Below are 17,500 nucleotides of genomic sequence, written 5' to 3'. Positions count from 1 at the left end.
ATGTAATCTCAATGTCTTCACTTACTCATAAACAAATAGTTGTGCCTATGATGTGCCAAGTTTTTCTACTCTCTGAACATACAGTACTGAACTTAGCAGAATTCCTGTCCTTTCTGGAATGTCATTTCTCATAGGGGACAGAGCACATGGGCAGTGGATGAACAAGCAAATGCACTGATACCCTGATGCCAGGTGGCAGTAAGTGCTGTAAAGGAGACCAGAGAGAGGCTGGCAGACAGAGAAAGACCAGAGATGGACAGGGTTGGGAATGGTGGTGGCATAGACTGAGTGATGCAGAAAAAGCCTCTCGGAGGAAGTGACCTTTGCAAGAAACCTGAGTGGAATGACGCATGAGCCCTGTGCATTTCGGGAGAAAGAGTATTCCAGGCATGGAAATAGCAACTACAAGCCGAGATTCTCTGGATTTGGTGGCAAGGGGCATCCTTAGGTCCCTAGGTCCCAGTAGTCCCCGAGGACCCCCTAAGAACTCCCTGGCTCCAAGGAATGCTCAGAGAAAGTACAGCTAGACCACGGTAGTATCAATGAATGGGGAAAGGCAGGGTGGGAAGTCAGTGGGATAAACACGTAAACCCTTCACTCTTGGCAGTGTCTCAGGACGTTCAGATATGAACAAATGAGCTGGACGAGTCAACTTATTAGACAGACTTGTGAGGATCCTATAACACATTTGGTCATACCTAGTTAGTTTCTCAGTTCCTCCATTTCTATAGTTCTACAATAGGAGTAATGATTTACTCTTCTAAAATACTTGTTTTCTATCTTCCATCTGTTCTCTTCTAATGTAAACTTTGTAAAGCTCATTCTGACAGACCCTCACCTCAGTCTTGGTTTTGAGAATTATGAAGAATAATTTAAGGAGAAATAATAAAGAAAAACTTCTCAAGATAATTCCTCAGCCTCTTTTACAAGTTACAGTGAAACCTAAAATAAAGTAGCCGTCTAGTAAATGGGAACACTACAGACGGCTCAAAATCACAAGTGTTACTGAGACCCACCATGTTTTACATTTGGCTTTCTAACTTACTCCTTAAAATAATCTTGATGAAATATTTAGTTAGTCTTGGAAATTTAAGGACAGAGGAAATGTAAGGACAAAGGACCTTTAAATAATCGGACAAATCTGGGATAAATTATCCAGCTCTGCACATGTTACTCTTTAAAAGACATACTTGGGAATTCCATGGTCAAGAACACTGAACATGTATTGCCACAAAACTGTACTTCTATAAGGACACTTTCATAGGTACTTAAAGGATATCTTCCCTGTAAAATTAATATTAAGAATAATATACTTGACCTTAGAAGGTATTCCCTTTGTGCAGAAAAACTAAGACTTAGAATTCAGGGAAAAAAGTGATTACAGATCTTATCAATGTCATACCAGAGCGTTTTCAAACAGGCCCATTCAAGGTTTATCAAATTCTATAGAACATAGGGTTTTTTAAAAAAATATTTAATATTAATTAGGCCCAGTCTTGTTAACTTGTAGAAGATTGGTAAGCTGTAAATGATTTTTGTCCCAGTAAAGATGCAAATGATATCTGTAGACATGTAACCACAGAGGTTACAGCTTTATTGTTCTGTATCCAGTGTGGTATACTTATCTCAGCTGGCTGGCTATGTGATCGATATCCCTCAAATGTTCTTTTTTTAATGCTTTTCATTATGGTATTCTCAAATGCTCTTGAAACCAGGTTGCCATCTTCCTAGTACTCTCACTAGTGAGTTAAGGAACTTCTTGACAAATACTGATTCACAAAAGCCACATTTTCACTTTTTGAAAAATATACTGTGATAGTTTTAATCGAAGTTTCATGAGGGAGAACTAATATGTGGCCTTAATTAAGCATTCATGGTTGGTCTTCAGGATATCTCACATCAAAATATGGGATTTCCTGACCATCTCCACTAACTAACTGGTTTAAATCCAGCAATGTTGTTCAAATGTATTATCGCACTGTGCATTAACTGCTTTCCACAGTTGCATAGCTTTATTTTTTAATTTTTTTTTTAATTTTTGAGAGAGAGAGAGAGAAAGCGAGTGAGCATGAGCAAGGGAGGGGCAGAGAGAGAGGGAGACACAGAATCTGAAGCAGGCTCCAGGCTCTAAGCTGTCAGCACAGAGTCCGACCGATGTGGGGTTTGAACCCAAGAACTGTGAGGTTATGACTGAGCCACCCAGCCTTCCCCCAGTTGCATGGCTTTAGTATCAGACTAATTTTCCTGACCCAAATTAATAATTGATTATAAATATGTATTTGTTTAGTTCAAATATGGTGTTAGCATTTTTAGAATTCTTTTTGATGCTCTCTTAGGTAAGAAATTTTTTCTGGTAAACATGCAATAATAAATAGAAGAGTTAAATCTTCTTTTCAGTGGATTATTCTGTCTCTGTTAGAGCTCCATATTTTAAAAAGAGGATGTCAAAATCTACACTCTCAAAAAAATAAAAAGAAAGAAAGAAAGAAATCCATTCTCACTACTCATTCTCTATAGGAGGAAACTTGGCTCTACCCTTCATGGAAATGCGAAGGAGTGTTTTGCATAGACTCATTTGAAGTTTAATTAATATGTTACCTACTTCAAACTTACTAAGTAGTATTATCCTCTAATAAAGCAAAAATTGTCAAGAACACTTCAGAAGGGAGAAGATTTCTTTTTAAGGTTTTGTCAAGAAGAAGCATATAAGCAATTTACACACACCTGATACCTGTACTTCTAAAGTACCAGTATTTTGGAGGGCCTGGGTGGCTCAGTCCATTAAGCATCTTACTCTTGATTTTGGCTCAGGTTATAATCTCAAAGCGTTCGTGAGTTTGAACCCCGCATTAGGCTCTGTGACGACAATGCAAAGCCTGCTTGAGACTCTCTCTCTCCTTCTCTCTCTGGCCCTCCCCTGCTTACTCTCTCTCTCTCTCTCTCTCAAAATGAATAAACTTAAAAAAGGTTTTACAAAAGTACCAGGATTTTAAATAGGTATGGTTGTCATTAATGGAATTGGGGGGATGCAGTGGATGAGGAGGGCAGAACTAAAAGATAAGATTTCATAATACTTAATATCCTATGACTCTCTTTCTTATCAATTAAATTTTTCTAATTAATACCCAGCTACATGCCATCACATGTCATAGAAATAATAAAAAAAGCCCACCCATTCAAAGTGAATTTTCACAACTAGAAGAAAATGTATATTTGGATTCTTCTTCAACAGAATTCTCCTGAGGCTTAATTTCTACATGTGTTCTTGCTTCTCACACCTTAATGATATAACCAAGTGATTTTTTGTTCTCTAAACTGTGATGACTTCTTATTCATGATAGGAGCTATTCCCATTATAAAGGAGAAGGGGCTATTTTTTAAAAAAGAAACAGATAGTAAAAACACACTGTGCTGATATTACCTGGAGGGGAAGTGACAGTAAAAATAAAGTGCCAATTTGACCCAGAGATCAAAACTGCCAAGTTGGAGAAGCTCACATAACCATCTTGACTTTCTGCCTGAGTACACCCTACAAACACAGGAACAAAAAGTAAATGTTAGTTACTTATCAAGAGCAATTTCTTCAAGTCTTCTCTATAAAGAGGCAATTGGACAATAATGGAGAAAAAAAGATTTAATTAAAGAGATAAATCCATCAGGCTTTTCTTAGATAAGTCTTCGAACAAAATAATCCATGGGGCGCCTGGGTGGCTCAGTCGGTTGAATGTCTGACTTAGGCTCAGGTCATTTCACAGTCTGTGAGTTTGAGCCCCACGTCGGGCTCTGTGCTGACAGCTCAGAGCCTGGAGCCTGCTTCTGATTCTGGGTCTCCTTCTCTCTCTGCCCGTCCCCTATTCATGCTCTCTGTCTCTCTCTCTCTCAAAAATAAACATTAAAAAAAAAGAACCTAATAATTCAAGATAGAGTAATAACAGTAATTTAAAGTTTACTATGCCGGGCTGTGCTTTATATACATCATTTTAAATAAACTGCTAACAACCCTATAAAATATGTTATTATTATCTAGGAAATAGATAATCTTATAAAAGGTGACATTACTTGGAACTGGGGTTATAGTCCCAAATCTGCCTGATTTTAGGGTTTGCATTCTTAACCACTACTATACATTAACTATTATACCAATGAATATCTGTCAAGAAAGAAAGTCTATTATCATCCAGGTGGTCAGTTTCTAGGCTCTGCCTCTCTTCTATTCAAGGGATCTGTAGTTTATGTGATGGCAGAGTTAGGTCAATAGAGTAGGACCACAGAAATGCATCAAATCATGACTAATAAAGGCTATCCTGATTTAACAACTTGGATCGTCTGGGCTATGGTTTCCATGAATAAAATGCAAAAAAAAGAAAGTTTACATCTTCTGACAATAGGCCATCCATTTATAAAGTGAAAGAAGGCAACTTAACTCAGGATCACATTCACAGTGCCATTAATTAGTCTTCTGACTCCACCACCCTCAAATTACTTTGCTAATTAACAGCTGCTACAGTTCACTCTGGAAATGTCACTATGATTGATATGACGGACAATGAGTTAGCAGAGTGGTCTTAAAGTTTATAAATTGGTTTGAGATCTTTAAGGCTGAAAGGTATCATAAAGATATAATATGCTTAGTGTTACATTTTTCAATTCAATTGCTTAATTCTTTTTGTGGAAACATTGTCTTTCCTCATCAATTTTGCAGAGCTAACTAAAACTTCTTTTTTCAAAAACATCTTTTCCTTCATCTCTTCAGCATCCCAAAATAAATAAAATGCCCAGAAAAAATGGAAATAAATAAGCCAAGCCTCAAATAAATGATAGGCGCCCAAGATAAATGCAGTTTATACTCTTTAAAACCTATATGCATCAAAATTATGGTCAATAAACTCTTGCAAACAATGAACTGCAGAGTACAGATGTTCAACATGAAATCGTTTGCTGCAGTTTTTCCTTTGACAAACGTCCTTATTGTTCCCATCTTTGGAGGAATACAAAGCAGCATTTAATCGAAATGTGTCCGTCGAGCACAGTGAGTCTGCCTCGTAGAACAGCCGCCAAACTGCCTAATGGTAAGTGTTTTAGCTCCAAATGGGTTTGCTTTTGTGTTAAATACCAGCTTGCCTCAGAGATCTCTACAAAGATTCCCATATATATCTATGATATTCTCAGATTTGAAGCATATGTGCCCAAAAGCTGAGGCAGTTGCTGCCAAGTACAGTACATTACTCCAGGGTTCATCATATCACTGGAATGGTAATTGTGAAATATACAAATGCCATCGACAGGCTCCCTGATCAAGCTGGTATAAGCAATGTACTGGCTGAGGGAACTTGGGATGAGATGGGGTGCTAGGCTTGAAGCAAGATTGAAATTCACTACATGACTTACCAGGGAGTGTTACCTGAATATGTTTCTGCAGGGCATATGGTTTCCAAAATCCCTTTCAGCCCCAATTCTCCCCCATGTCTATCCCTCTCACCCTGATAACACTAGCAAACTGTTACATCATTAATGTTGAGACTTTATTTTTTGTAAAAATATTAAGAACATATTTTTTCTACAACTAGGATCTATAATTAAATATGAAAGGTTTATAGGACCCATAAATAATTATCTCAAGTATATAAATTCCCTTTTTTTGTTAATAGATTACAACCTTCTTTTTATAGAGGAGGACCCACTGAGACAAAAGAACATAAAGTTAAATTATAGAATAAAAGATTTAGACTGGACATATAGGTCTGGTTCTGTTGTTATTATTTTGTGTTTCTCCAGGAAATACTTAGAATAAGTCAGGTAATCGATCCCAAATGATTTTGGTTCCACTCTTTCTGAAGTTAAAGAGAAGTATTTCATGATGGCTTCAAGAAATACTTTCACTCATATGAAAAAGGGTGTTTTGGTGATGTGGGCATTCTAAAACCACGAAACTTCACAAGATTTTTTCCGTACATCATGACATACACAAAAACGTGTGCATAGAAACAACTTCAGCTCATTCCTCATACTTCTTCAGTGGATCTTCCAAGGAGGACAATGATGACAATACTAATCCAGGTGACTCAGCTACCTTGAGCATGACATTGTTAACTGAATAAAATAGCAATTTCATTCATTTTGCGTGGTCATAATATGATTCTAAGTTATTCATTGAGGATATCTTTGGGATAACTGAAAGAAAACTAATAAAGGATTAGGGGAGGGTGTCAGGAGTGGGGCAAAATAAAGCATGGGGTATGAGTAAGGTATGGTATAGAATAAGGTATGGAGGATGCGTAAAAGGGAGTATGAGTAAGGTGGTGGGTATAGGTAATACATGAAGAATGGTGAGTTCTGGAGTATGAGTAAAGTACAGAATATGAGTAAACTACAAAGCATGAGTAATGGTATGAAATATGAGTAAGGTAAGGAATATAGGTAACTGAACTGTACATATAAAAATGGTTATGACAACAAGTTTATGTTATATATATTTTACCACAATATTAAAAAGGAATATGGGCAAGATACAAACTATGACTAAGGATATGTAGTATGGGTAAAGCATGGAATATAAATAAGGTACTGGATATGGGTAAGTTATAGAGTATAGATATGGTATTGCTATGGACTGAAAATTTTTGTGCCTCCAAAATTCAAATGTAGAAACTTAATCTCCAGTGTGTTGGTATTAAGAGGTGGGGCCTTTGGGGAGTGATTATTATTAGAGCCTTCATAAAAAAAAAAAATCCAGAAAGTTCTTTTGCCCCTATTGCTATGTGAGGACACAGTGAGAAGATGGCCATCTATGAATCAGGAAGCAGGCCTTTACCAGACACCAAATTTGCCAGCACCTTGATCTTGGACTTCCCAGCTTCACAACTATGAGAAATAAATTTCTTTGTTTATAAGCCACCTTGTCCATGGTGTTCTGTTATAGCAGCCTGAAAGGACAAAGACAGGTATGGAGTGTGTGTAAGGTTTGGAGTGTGGATAAGATATGGAATATGGGCAATATATGGAGTAGAGAATAGGAGTAGATGAGCTTCAGTATCCAGGTGAGGGTAATTGATGTACACATCATTAGAACATGAAAAAAGCTAAAAATTGATTTTTTTGACACTGTTGTCTTAAGATCAGAAGGTAAGTGAATTACTGTTATATCTTATGAATTTCACACCAAAATGCCAGCAACAGCTAAAGGCATTGAAGAATGGACCGAATGACATCACCAAAACAGGCAGTTTAAAACTACCTAATGGGGCACCTGGGTGGTTCAGTCAGTTAAGTGTCCAACTTCAGCTCAGGTCATGATCTCAACATTCATGAGTTCACGCATCAGGCTCTGTGCTGACAGCTCAGAGCCTGAAGCCTGCTTCAGATTCTGTGTCTCCCACTCTCTCTGCTCCTCCTACACTCACACCCTCTCTCTCTCTCTCTCTCTCAAAAATAAACATAAAATAATAAATAAAAATTAAAAAGAAATAAAACTACCTCATAATGCAATTTTGAATGTTTAATTTTCACATTGGCCAACCTTGGATAGCTTTGCTTAATTATCTTACTTTCTTAATGATGTGGCTTGACTTTGCAAATTTGTGCAGGGAACATTTTGAGATGTCCTTTTTCCTGTGATTTTAAACCTAAGGAGTTTCAGAGTTAACTGTGTTAGTAAAGAAATAACCAAGAAGAGCAAAAATATGAGTCAACAATATGGGTGTTACTTTCACCAAAAGTGAGTAAAATATGCATTGCTGTAAGTGGAAGAATAGAAAATATAGAGTCTATGAGATGAGTCTCACAAAATAAGCAGCATTGCCTGGGCCTTTAAACTGCATTGTTCATGGGGCGCCTGGGTGGCTCAGTCGGTTAATCGTCTGACTTCAGCTCAGGTCATGATCTCATGGTCTGTGAGTTGGAGCCCCGTGTCGGGCTCTGTGCTGCCAGCTCACAGCCTGGAGCCTGCTTCAGATTCTGTGTCTCCCTCTCTCTCTGCCCCTCCCCTGCTCATGCTCTGTCTCTCTCTGTTTCAAAGATAAATAAAAACATTAAAAATTTTTTTCTAAATAAAATAAAATTGCATTGTTCAGGGGTGCCTGGGTGGCTTAGTTGGTTAAGCATCTGACTTTGGCTCAAGTCATGATCTTATGGTTTGTGGGTTCGAGCCCTGCATCAGCTCTGGGCTGATAGCTTGGAGCTTGGAGCCTGGAGCTTGCTAGACAGATTCTGTGTGTGTGTCTCTCTCTGTTCCTTCCCTGCTTGTGCGTGCTCTATCTCTCAAAAATAAATAAACATTTAAAAAATAATAAAAAATAGGTTTTTTAAAATAAAATAAAATTAGACTGTACAAAGAAAAAGTGGATAGGGTGCTCAGGAGAGTAACAAGACTATGGAAATTTGAGAAAATTACACAGCACAGGCTGAAAAGATTTAGTTTCTTAATAAGTAGATAAAGTAGGGAATTCTTAGGCCAGAATAGTTGAAAGCCAACTTGAAAAGATATAGCAGGCAAATTTATAGCTCTAATAAGAGAAGAACAGAATGAGACAAGCCTGAAACAGTAAGAGTTTTGTAGCTATGGAATATCTACTCATGAACTGTCAATTACCTCCTTAAGAAAATTTTCAGAAGGGACTAGTTCTATTTTCTGGAATTACTGTGTAACTTTGCAAGAAAACAAAATGTATAAGCTAAAAAAAACACTGATGTAAAAAATATCTGGGATTAATTCATGAAAAATTATGTTGAATGATAGGTCATTAAGTTGGAGACTTTATTATTTTATAGGTTTCCTTTTTTTAAAAAAAAAAATTTTATTAATTATTTTTGAGACAGAGAGAGACAGAGCATGAGCAGGGGAGGGGCAGAGAGAGAGGGAGACACAGAATCTGAAGCAGGCTCCAGGCTCTGAGCTGTCAACACAGAGCCTGACACGGGGCTCAAACTCACAGATTGTGAGATCATGACCTGAGCTGAAGTCGGACACTTCACCAACTGAGCCACCCAGGCGCCCCATACGTTTCCTTTTTTAAGGACAAGTAAGAATGAAAGGGGAAGCAGGTGTTCCATGCCAGATGATAGTAACAGTTTAGGCCAAAAAATAAATGTAATTAGCAGGAGAGGCAAGATTTAGTATTTCTATGATGGACTTTTCCCCATACATTTTAGTATTTTATTAATTTTTTTTTTTTTATAGAATCCATGTGAAAGTGCTTAGGCTCATTAGCCAGGTTAGAGCAAGAAATAATCATAAAGTCATGGCTTATTCTTGGAAGGCAGCAATTTTATAGATAAGCTGATATTTTGAACTGGTGAATGAGTCATTTACAAGTTTGTAAAAAGCATTAAAGGCAACCCAAAAACAATAGAAATGTCCTAACCAATTCATGAAGTATATAAGGAATCTGATAAGCTGATTTTTTAAAAGAGTTATCAACCCTCTAATTTTGCTTCTAGTTGTTGCCTGTGCTTTTAATGTCATATCTATGAAATCATTGCCAAGACCAATGTCAAGAAGATTTCTCTATGTATTTTCTTCTAGGAGTTGTCAGGTCTTATGTTTAGGGCTTTGCTCCATTTTTGAGTTGCTTTTTCTGTATGGTATAAAATAAAGCTCCAAATTCACTCTTTTCCATGTGGATATCCAGTTCCCCAGCACTATTTATTGAAAAGTATGTCCTTTCCTCATTAAGTATTCTTGCCACCCTTGTTGAATATCAGTTGGCCATATGTTTTTGGTGTGAATTTATTTCTAGGGTCTTCATTCTGTTCCATTGATCTATACGTCTATCTTTAGGCCAGTACTCTACTGTTGTAATTACCATAGTTTTGTGATATACTCTGAAACCACAAAGTGTAACACTTTCAGTTTTATTCTTCTTTTTCAAGGCTGCTTTGGCTATCCAGGATCTTTTGTGGTTCCATATAAATTTTAGAATTGCTTTTGATATTTCTGTAAGAAATGCTACTGGTATTTTGGTAGAGATTGCACTGGATCTGTAGATCACTTTGGGTAGTATGGACATGTTAAGTAAAGTTAGACAAGTAGGATTACTTGTCAAACTAAAAAGCTTCTGCACAGCAATCAACAGAGTAAAAAGGCAACCTACAGAATGGGAGGAAATATTCATAAGATATATGTCTCATAAGGTGTTAATTTTTAAAATATATAAGAAACTCTTGCATCTCAATAGCACAAAAACTCATAACCTGATTTTTAAAAATAGGCTAAAGACTCAAACACACATTTCTCCAAAGAAGATCTACAAATGGCCAACAGGTACAGTATATGAAAAGATGCTCAACATCTGTAATCATCAGGGAAATGCAGACCAAAACTACAATGAGATATAATCTCACACCTATTAGGATGGCTATTATTAAAAAAAAAAAAGAAAGAAAGACAGCAAGTGTCAGCGAGGATGTAGAGAAACGATAAGTCTTGTACATTGTTTATGCGAATGCAAAATGGTGCAGCCAATGTGGAAAACAGTATGGAGGTTCCTCACAAAAATAAAAATAGAATTACCACATGATCCAGCAAGTCCTTCTGGGTATTCATCCAGAAGGATTGAAATCAGTATCTCAAAGAGATATCCAAACTTCCATGGTCATCACACTGCTATTCATAGTAGCCAAGATAAGAAAACGATCTAAATATTCATCAACAGATGAATGGATTTTAAAAATGCAATATATGCATACAATAGCAAACCATTCAGCTTTAAAAAAAGAAATCTGGAAATATGTGACAACATGATTATCCTTGAGAACATGATGCTAAATGAAATAAGCTAGTCACAGAAGGACAATTCCATTTATATGAAGGATTCCATTTATATGAAGTATTTAAAATAAACTCAGAGAAACAAAGAATAGAATGGTGTTGTTTTTACTTTTATTTTTTTTTTATTATTTTTTTTTAATTTTTATATGCACAAGCCCCAGGAAAAGTAAATGAAGCTACCAGTACCTACCAGTACTAGGAGTGAACAGGAAGGCAATAGAGGACAAAGAATGGTAGAGAGGGGAAAATAAACTCTAAGGGCCTGCTCTGGGCCAGGTGTTTGCATTTGCCGTTGCATTTATGCTTCATAACATTGAGAGTGTTTCTGTTTCTCCACAGAAACCACATCATACCTATGACTTGCTCCCTGGGCCAGTCCATGGTACTGTAGTACCAGAACCATTTGTCCTGAGGGACATACCCTTTTTCTTACAGCATTTTGAGGATACGGATATTACGAAAATGTTCCTTCATCAGAAGAGGAGGTAGTTCCTTAAGTATTTAATGCCAGCCAATTCTTCCTTTTTACAGATATGGCACTCTAGACTGAGGAAAAGGAGATCTCTTCCAAATTACCCAAGATATTGACCATTACTCACCTTGCTATGAATTCTAGTGGTTGCAAACATTTTCTTGCAGATGCAGTACTAATGTCTCTGAATGTCACAGGTACCTACCTTTCAGCACTGAATCTGATGTCCCTTCCAGGGAAACAGAAATGGCCCAAGGCTCTGAGGGAGGCCCCAAGGACTCTATTCTCTGATTCTGGAAATAGAAAAAATAAGGTGGGGAGAAGTAGATTGAGAAGAGAACTTGGGGAAGTTACCTAAAACATAAAAAAAAAAATCAGACAATCTTTTATGAAACACATATTCAGCAGAGACATGCAAAGGAAAGAAAATGATAAATATTTTCTGTCTTATGTTAAGAACATATCAAAATTAGCTTATCAAGAAGAGAATGGAGATTATCAAAGGAGAAGTTTGGACAGATCAGTGAAGAAGAGAAAGGAAAGCTAAGTTTACAGAAGAGAGTGGCATTATGTGTTGAAGGTTCACAAGGAAGGTTTGATTGAGAGAAGAGAGCAGGACCACACTGGCCGAGTGTCAGATTACTTCAAAAAGGACAGGTTTCCAAGTGTGGACCTAAATCTCACAGTCTTCCTCCCTGTGCCAACAGGGCAGGGGTACATTTTTACAATAAAGAGTAGAAAGCTGATTCAACTATCACATTTTACTTCTCCCCCACTCCCATGACTTAAATAAATATTAAAAAAACTAGAATCAGAGGGCATGGACACTAAAATTAGAATTAAGCACAGACGCCTTTGTTGATGATTTACTTAACCACATATAAAAGAAATCATTTAAGATAGCAAAAAGCTATAATGCAGATGTGGTAGCATAAATTCCTTCATTAGCATATGAAATGACTTCTTTGAGAAGGCTAGATCTCCAAAAGATATGAGAGACCTGCTTCAAGAATTTGGCTGGGGAGGAAAAGTATCAGGATTTGATTTTTACTCTTGATCACATTCTGGGTACTCAGAGAAAGTAGAAGGAAACCAAGTGTGAGATGGAAGGAAGATGGCAAAAGGGCAAAAGTATTATTAGAGGTTCTCAGTGCAGCAAACACCGCATGGGCACTCTGTCAATGTGTGACATGGTGGTGAAATCTAAAACATGTGCCAGATATGACATGCTCCCAGCTCTAAAGAGAGGTTGTTACCCATGAACCAGTTACCTGCTTATCCAGAAAAACAAGCTGTGGTTGTACCCTAAGTTCCTTTCCCACTTCTCCATCAGAAGGCTGGACCAGAACCGAGAGAACACGGGGCCGAATGTATATCAAATTCCCAGTTTTAAAACTGCTTGTATTTCTGGCATGCATAGACAAAAATAGAATACATCCACAAGGTTATGGATATCATGGCAATAACTATTCCTATAATGCATTATTGCCAGTGAAAATATTTGCAGTTTCTTTTGCTTCTAGAAACTTTGTAGTGCACTCTATAGGAAACATGATCTTACAACCAAAAAATAATTCTATATTTATTGTTTATGCTTGCTTTTAGCATGGGCAATGGATGGACTGGGCGTGTGGGAGGTGTGGGGAGAAGCACAAATTATGAACTTAGATTTTGTCACCATTCATTAATATCAGTCCCAAGAATGCCTTATCAGACTAAAATATTTAGAAGGTGCGGATATGTTCACTACTCTGCTCAAAAACCAGCTCTCCCCACAAAGGCTCTGATTTGTAGTGTTTTCCAATTTTGATGGTATAAATACTTCTACCATGGCTGATTCTATGACACTGAGATGACATCATTGGAACAAGTTGGCAGAGGTGCCTGACAGCAAGCTCCAGCAACGGCGCTGTGTTACTTGGAATAGTTCATTTAATCCTAACAACAACCCTTTCGTATTTACATTCTCCACAGTGTGCTTGCACTAAATAGGCTCAGTAACTGTGGAATTAATTGATTAATGTATTTTAATTGAATGAAGCCCTCAGGGAGAATAGTAACTGAAAATTAATATATGCCAAGCACGTATGGTGTACCAGGTGCTATTCTAAGCTTTCCACATATAAACGCATTGCATCTTCAAAATAACACTGTGATGTAGGTATTTCTACTTAAACATCAAGAGACGGAGGCCCACAAAGGCTTAAATGCCTTGCCAGAGGTCTCACAAATGGCTAAGTGTATGATCAGGGTCTAGAGCAGTTAACCAATGAGTTGTATCATTTTTTACCTTTCAAGTACATTAATAACTGATGTGACTTAGCAATAAAATGCAATATATATATATATATATATATATATATATATATATATATATATATATAAAACAAAATGCTTATGTAATTCATGATACCTCAAAACAGCTTTTTACCAAAGCTTTGGTGTTTCTGATGACCAAGATAGCTTCATTAAAAGAACATTATACATTATATATCTATTATCTTATTGTCTATTGTATATTATGTATCACAGTCATGCAATAGATTTCTAGCAATTGAATGGAGATATATAGACATCATATAGCACATATATCACCCTAGTATAGAGCATCCATTGTTGACTTGTTCTCAAAATAGCCTAGGTCAGGTATAATAAGGCTTTGATTAAAAAAACAGAAAAGAAAAAAGAAAAAAAGAGTAGCCTACCCTGCCCCGAATGCTTGTAAGTCAACTACTTTATTCCCTAACCCTTTTTTCCCTCTTATCTAAAGAGAAAAAAATAAAATATTTATTTAACATGGAAGGTGTATGTCAGGGAAAGATGACAATTAGTCCCAAAAAGAGGAAAGAGTGAAAGAGCAAATAGAGTGGATCACGAACCATGAAGTTTCTGTAGGAAGCACTTTCTCTTTCCCCCGAGAATCCTGGGAAATGGGGACAGAGTGGGAACATGTGGTTCTAAGAGTCCCCTTTGGTCATCTACCAGTTAAGGCCCTGACCTCTGTGCTAGAATCACTCACTGGGAATTCAACATACACCAGCCTAATCTCATTTATTACTTTGCTTAGCCTGAGTGGGTAAGGATCCTTTTTTTTTTTTTTTTTAAGGGGAACAATTTAAATTGGATTTTTAAAATCCATGCTATTAATTCTAACCTTCCATGGGGCCCAGGTTATTGGAAAATTCTAACATTGTTACAAGATCCTATCTCTCCCCTAACCCATTTCTTAAATGCTTTCTCATGTGGGATAGGGTGCAGGCTAGCAATGCGGTTAAACAAGCTGAAAGATCCCACCACAGATCCTGACACATGTACAGTGATGTCTGGAAATGAAGAGATGGGAGCCACCGGTCTCAGCACCCGCTGAAAGGCCTATCCCTGACACACTTTAAAGTTTATTGTGAGCAAACATCTCTTATTAAATGTAAACAGCATCTTACTGGAGGTCAGAGACTTGCTGCTACAGCATATCCCAAGGTAATACCACTTTAAGCTCCACATAAACTCTTAAGCAGTTTCTATCCTAAAACCTGACCGTAGGTGGTACAGTTTTTTACGATATGTTATAATAGTGCAATAAATCTGTTAGCTTAAAATCGAATCTCCGTGGCCTTTTAGAGAAATCATCATTAAATGCAGGGTCCTGTTAATGATGCCATCGAAGTGAAATTGTTTAATCTGCTAAGGGGGTGAAAGGTCACCAAATGAATTTTTTATAATACATCAACTTGACACGCAATAGGGAAAACTGTAATAGATAAAAGCAAAGGAAAAGGGCACTGTCTTCTTCTGATAGGTCAATAGCAGCCAAGAGAGTCACTCATCCACTTTCCTTTCACGATGGGGCTCCTTTTGCATTTAATATGGACACCCAATTAATACCTCAGCACCACAGACAACCTCATTTTAGGTGACTTATAGCAATTTCTCCCCCTTCCCTGAAATGAAAGTGATCACAATACATCATAGCATTGTGCGAATTAACGTTAATTGATTCAAGTTACCAAGCAATGATGGGCCACTTATATAATCTAGGCGTTATTGGGTGCTAGAAGGGATGGAGGGAAGATTAGATTCCAGTGTCCGTTGCTGTGACGACGGGAGTCACCTGACGCCTTGTTAGACAGTTGTAAGGTTCTATTGCTGGCCCCAGTGGGGTCGTCAGTAAACTGGAGTGATGTCCAAACATCATTATACGCTGCTCCGATATTAAAGCAAAGGGATTAGCAACTTATTGCAAGCAACCTGGATTTGTCATGGTGCTGTCGTTATCCAATTTCCAACTGCTAATGTGACTGTAGCCTGCAGGCAGAAGGACCTACAGCCAAACTTTAAAAAATGGGGGAGGAGAGTTCCCTCCAACCCTCCCAGTTGTAACTGCTATTTAACAGCTTCCAATACCAAGTCAGGTATGTGAAAGAATTTTTTTTCCCTTCAGTGCTTAAGTACCAGCTAAAAAATAAGTAAAGATCAAGAGAATACAGACGTTTCCCAGTTCTGAGATCACCACTATTCACTCTAACTCTTGCTTTTCAATCTGCCAGACCCGAAATGCTTCCTCTGTAGAGGAGGGGATTGTTTCTATTTGCATGGCAAACCTAGCAAGCAAACAAACAAATCCTACTGAAAGCTGGCTCTGGGCAAGACCTGTGGGGATGGGCTGAGGGTAGGGGCCTTAGAGATAGTACCTCATTCTTTCTTCAGACTTCACCTCCTCAAAGTTACTAAGTCAGGTTGCTATAATAGTGCCCCATGTTTTGATCAAATGTTTCAGATGTCCTGCATTTTCATTCATTCCTGTTTTAAATTGGCTAGACAGGGAAGAATCTCTGTGTGTCCTGAGGGGGCTTGAATTGCAAAGTTTTCAAGATTCCACACTGGGGCAGAAGAAAGTAAGCTATCTAATTGACTCAGTTTAACAAACATTTTAACCCTTCTACTATGTACAAACATTGTTCTAGGCACCGTGAGATGTGCAAAGATAAATAAAACACCATGGCCTCTGCCCCTGAGAAACATAGTCACCCCCTCCTCCACCATATAGTTTGTAAGGCAAGAATGACTTTCCTGGCTATCTCTCAGAGGACACACATACCATTTTCCTTATATTTCATAGTCCTTATGCTCCCTATTAAGATTAGCCAGATCCCTTTAGCTGCTGTCAAGTACTAGGGAGAGAAGAGGGAAGAAATGTCTTATGATCTGACAGTTTCCTTCTGGCACTGTAACATGGTGGTTCCAAACCTTATATATTGTAAACACCCAATACATGTTACTGTACTAACACTGTGACAAATCAGTACCCACTATGTACTTCCTCTGCTCTTAGGTCATTACATGCCTCTGAAAAGCTACTACCTATCTTGGCCTGGCTAATTTCAAGTTCTGGTACATCCCTCAATTGGTGTGCTTACTGCTATGCTCTTATACTTGTTGTTCTTTGAAATGACTCATTTCAAATTGAGATTTGAACAACCCTAGGTACAGGTGGCAATGTGCCAGGAGTAAATAAAGACACAGAATAAACATGGCACATCTTCCAACATGGTCAATTGAATGGTTAAAACCTAAGTATCTTAGATGAAAAATTTTAAATACTATTTTATAATAAATTTGTCATGACTATCTTATCTGGGATAATGAAAACTCTGAATGCACTTATCAAGATCACACACAAACTATTCAAAATGTCCTGTTTGCCTTAGGGTACTGTAGCCTTAGTCTGATCAGGAAAGCAAGATCCAAGATCTATATAATGGATGAGATTTAATATGGGATATTGGTTACACAGGAGTATTAGGATAGCAGAAAAGCCAAACAGGTTACATTTCACTATTTGAGACAAATATTTGATGATCACTTACTATTCATAGGCACTCTTGGGAACATACTAGTAAGTTCAAGTGTTGACCATCTAATAACTGTTATACAGATAAAAATATACTAAAGTTAATATAACTGAAGTTAATTTTATGGAAAACTAGATTAATGGTGAAGCAGGTTCATATTGAATCAATTTCTTTGTAATTATATATAGAATGAGATTTCAGATAACATATTCTTATTAAATAGTTCTGCAAATGTTTGTTTTGCCTACCCATGGATTTTAAATCTCTACATTTTCACTTGAGCCATATAATTTTTTGGACATAATAGCTGTTCAATGAATGTCTGGAAAATAAAACACATTGAAATGCAGGGTTTTATGAGTCCTTATTATATTTACCTCCAACTTTGCCATCTGTACACAGAAATCTTAGTTA

At 37.3% G+C, this 17,500-nt stretch overlaps 1 protein-coding gene and 1 long non-coding RNA gene across 2 annotated transcripts in view; one reads left to right on the top strand and one right to left on the bottom strand.

The window, feature by feature from the left end:
- The window catches only part of PKHD1 (PKHD1 ciliary IPT domain containing fibrocystin/polyductin), a 488,429-nt gene that overhangs the window by 36,863 nt on the left and 434,066 nt on the right, over positions 1 to 17,500 (bottom strand). The window contains exons 62-64 of the mRNA XM_019457395.2: positions 12,509 to 12,644; positions 11,443 to 11,530; positions 3,422 to 3,529 (exon numbers count right to left, since the gene is read on the bottom strand). Of these exons, the coding sequence (XP_019312940.2) occupies positions 3,422 to 3,529; positions 11,443 to 11,530; positions 12,509 to 12,644 (332 nt within the window). The remainder of the gene's footprint in view (positions 1 to 3,421; positions 3,530 to 11,442; positions 11,531 to 12,508; positions 12,645 to 17,500) is intronic.
- Positions 1 to 17,500, top strand: part of LOC128777696 (uncharacterized) — a 477,594-nt gene that overhangs the window by 439,675 nt on the left and 20,419 nt on the right. The gene's annotated exons all lie outside the window — the stretch shown is intronic.

This window comes from Panthera pardus, unplaced genomic scaffold, assembly GCF_024362965.1.
Source record: "Panthera pardus isolate Hobbes unplaced genomic scaffold, ASM2436296v1 HiC_scaffold_17, whole genome shotgun sequence".
Lineage (NCBI taxonomy): Eukaryota > Metazoa > Chordata > Mammalia > Carnivora > Felidae > Panthera > Panthera pardus.
This window is presented reverse-complemented; position numbering and strand designations above follow the sequence as displayed.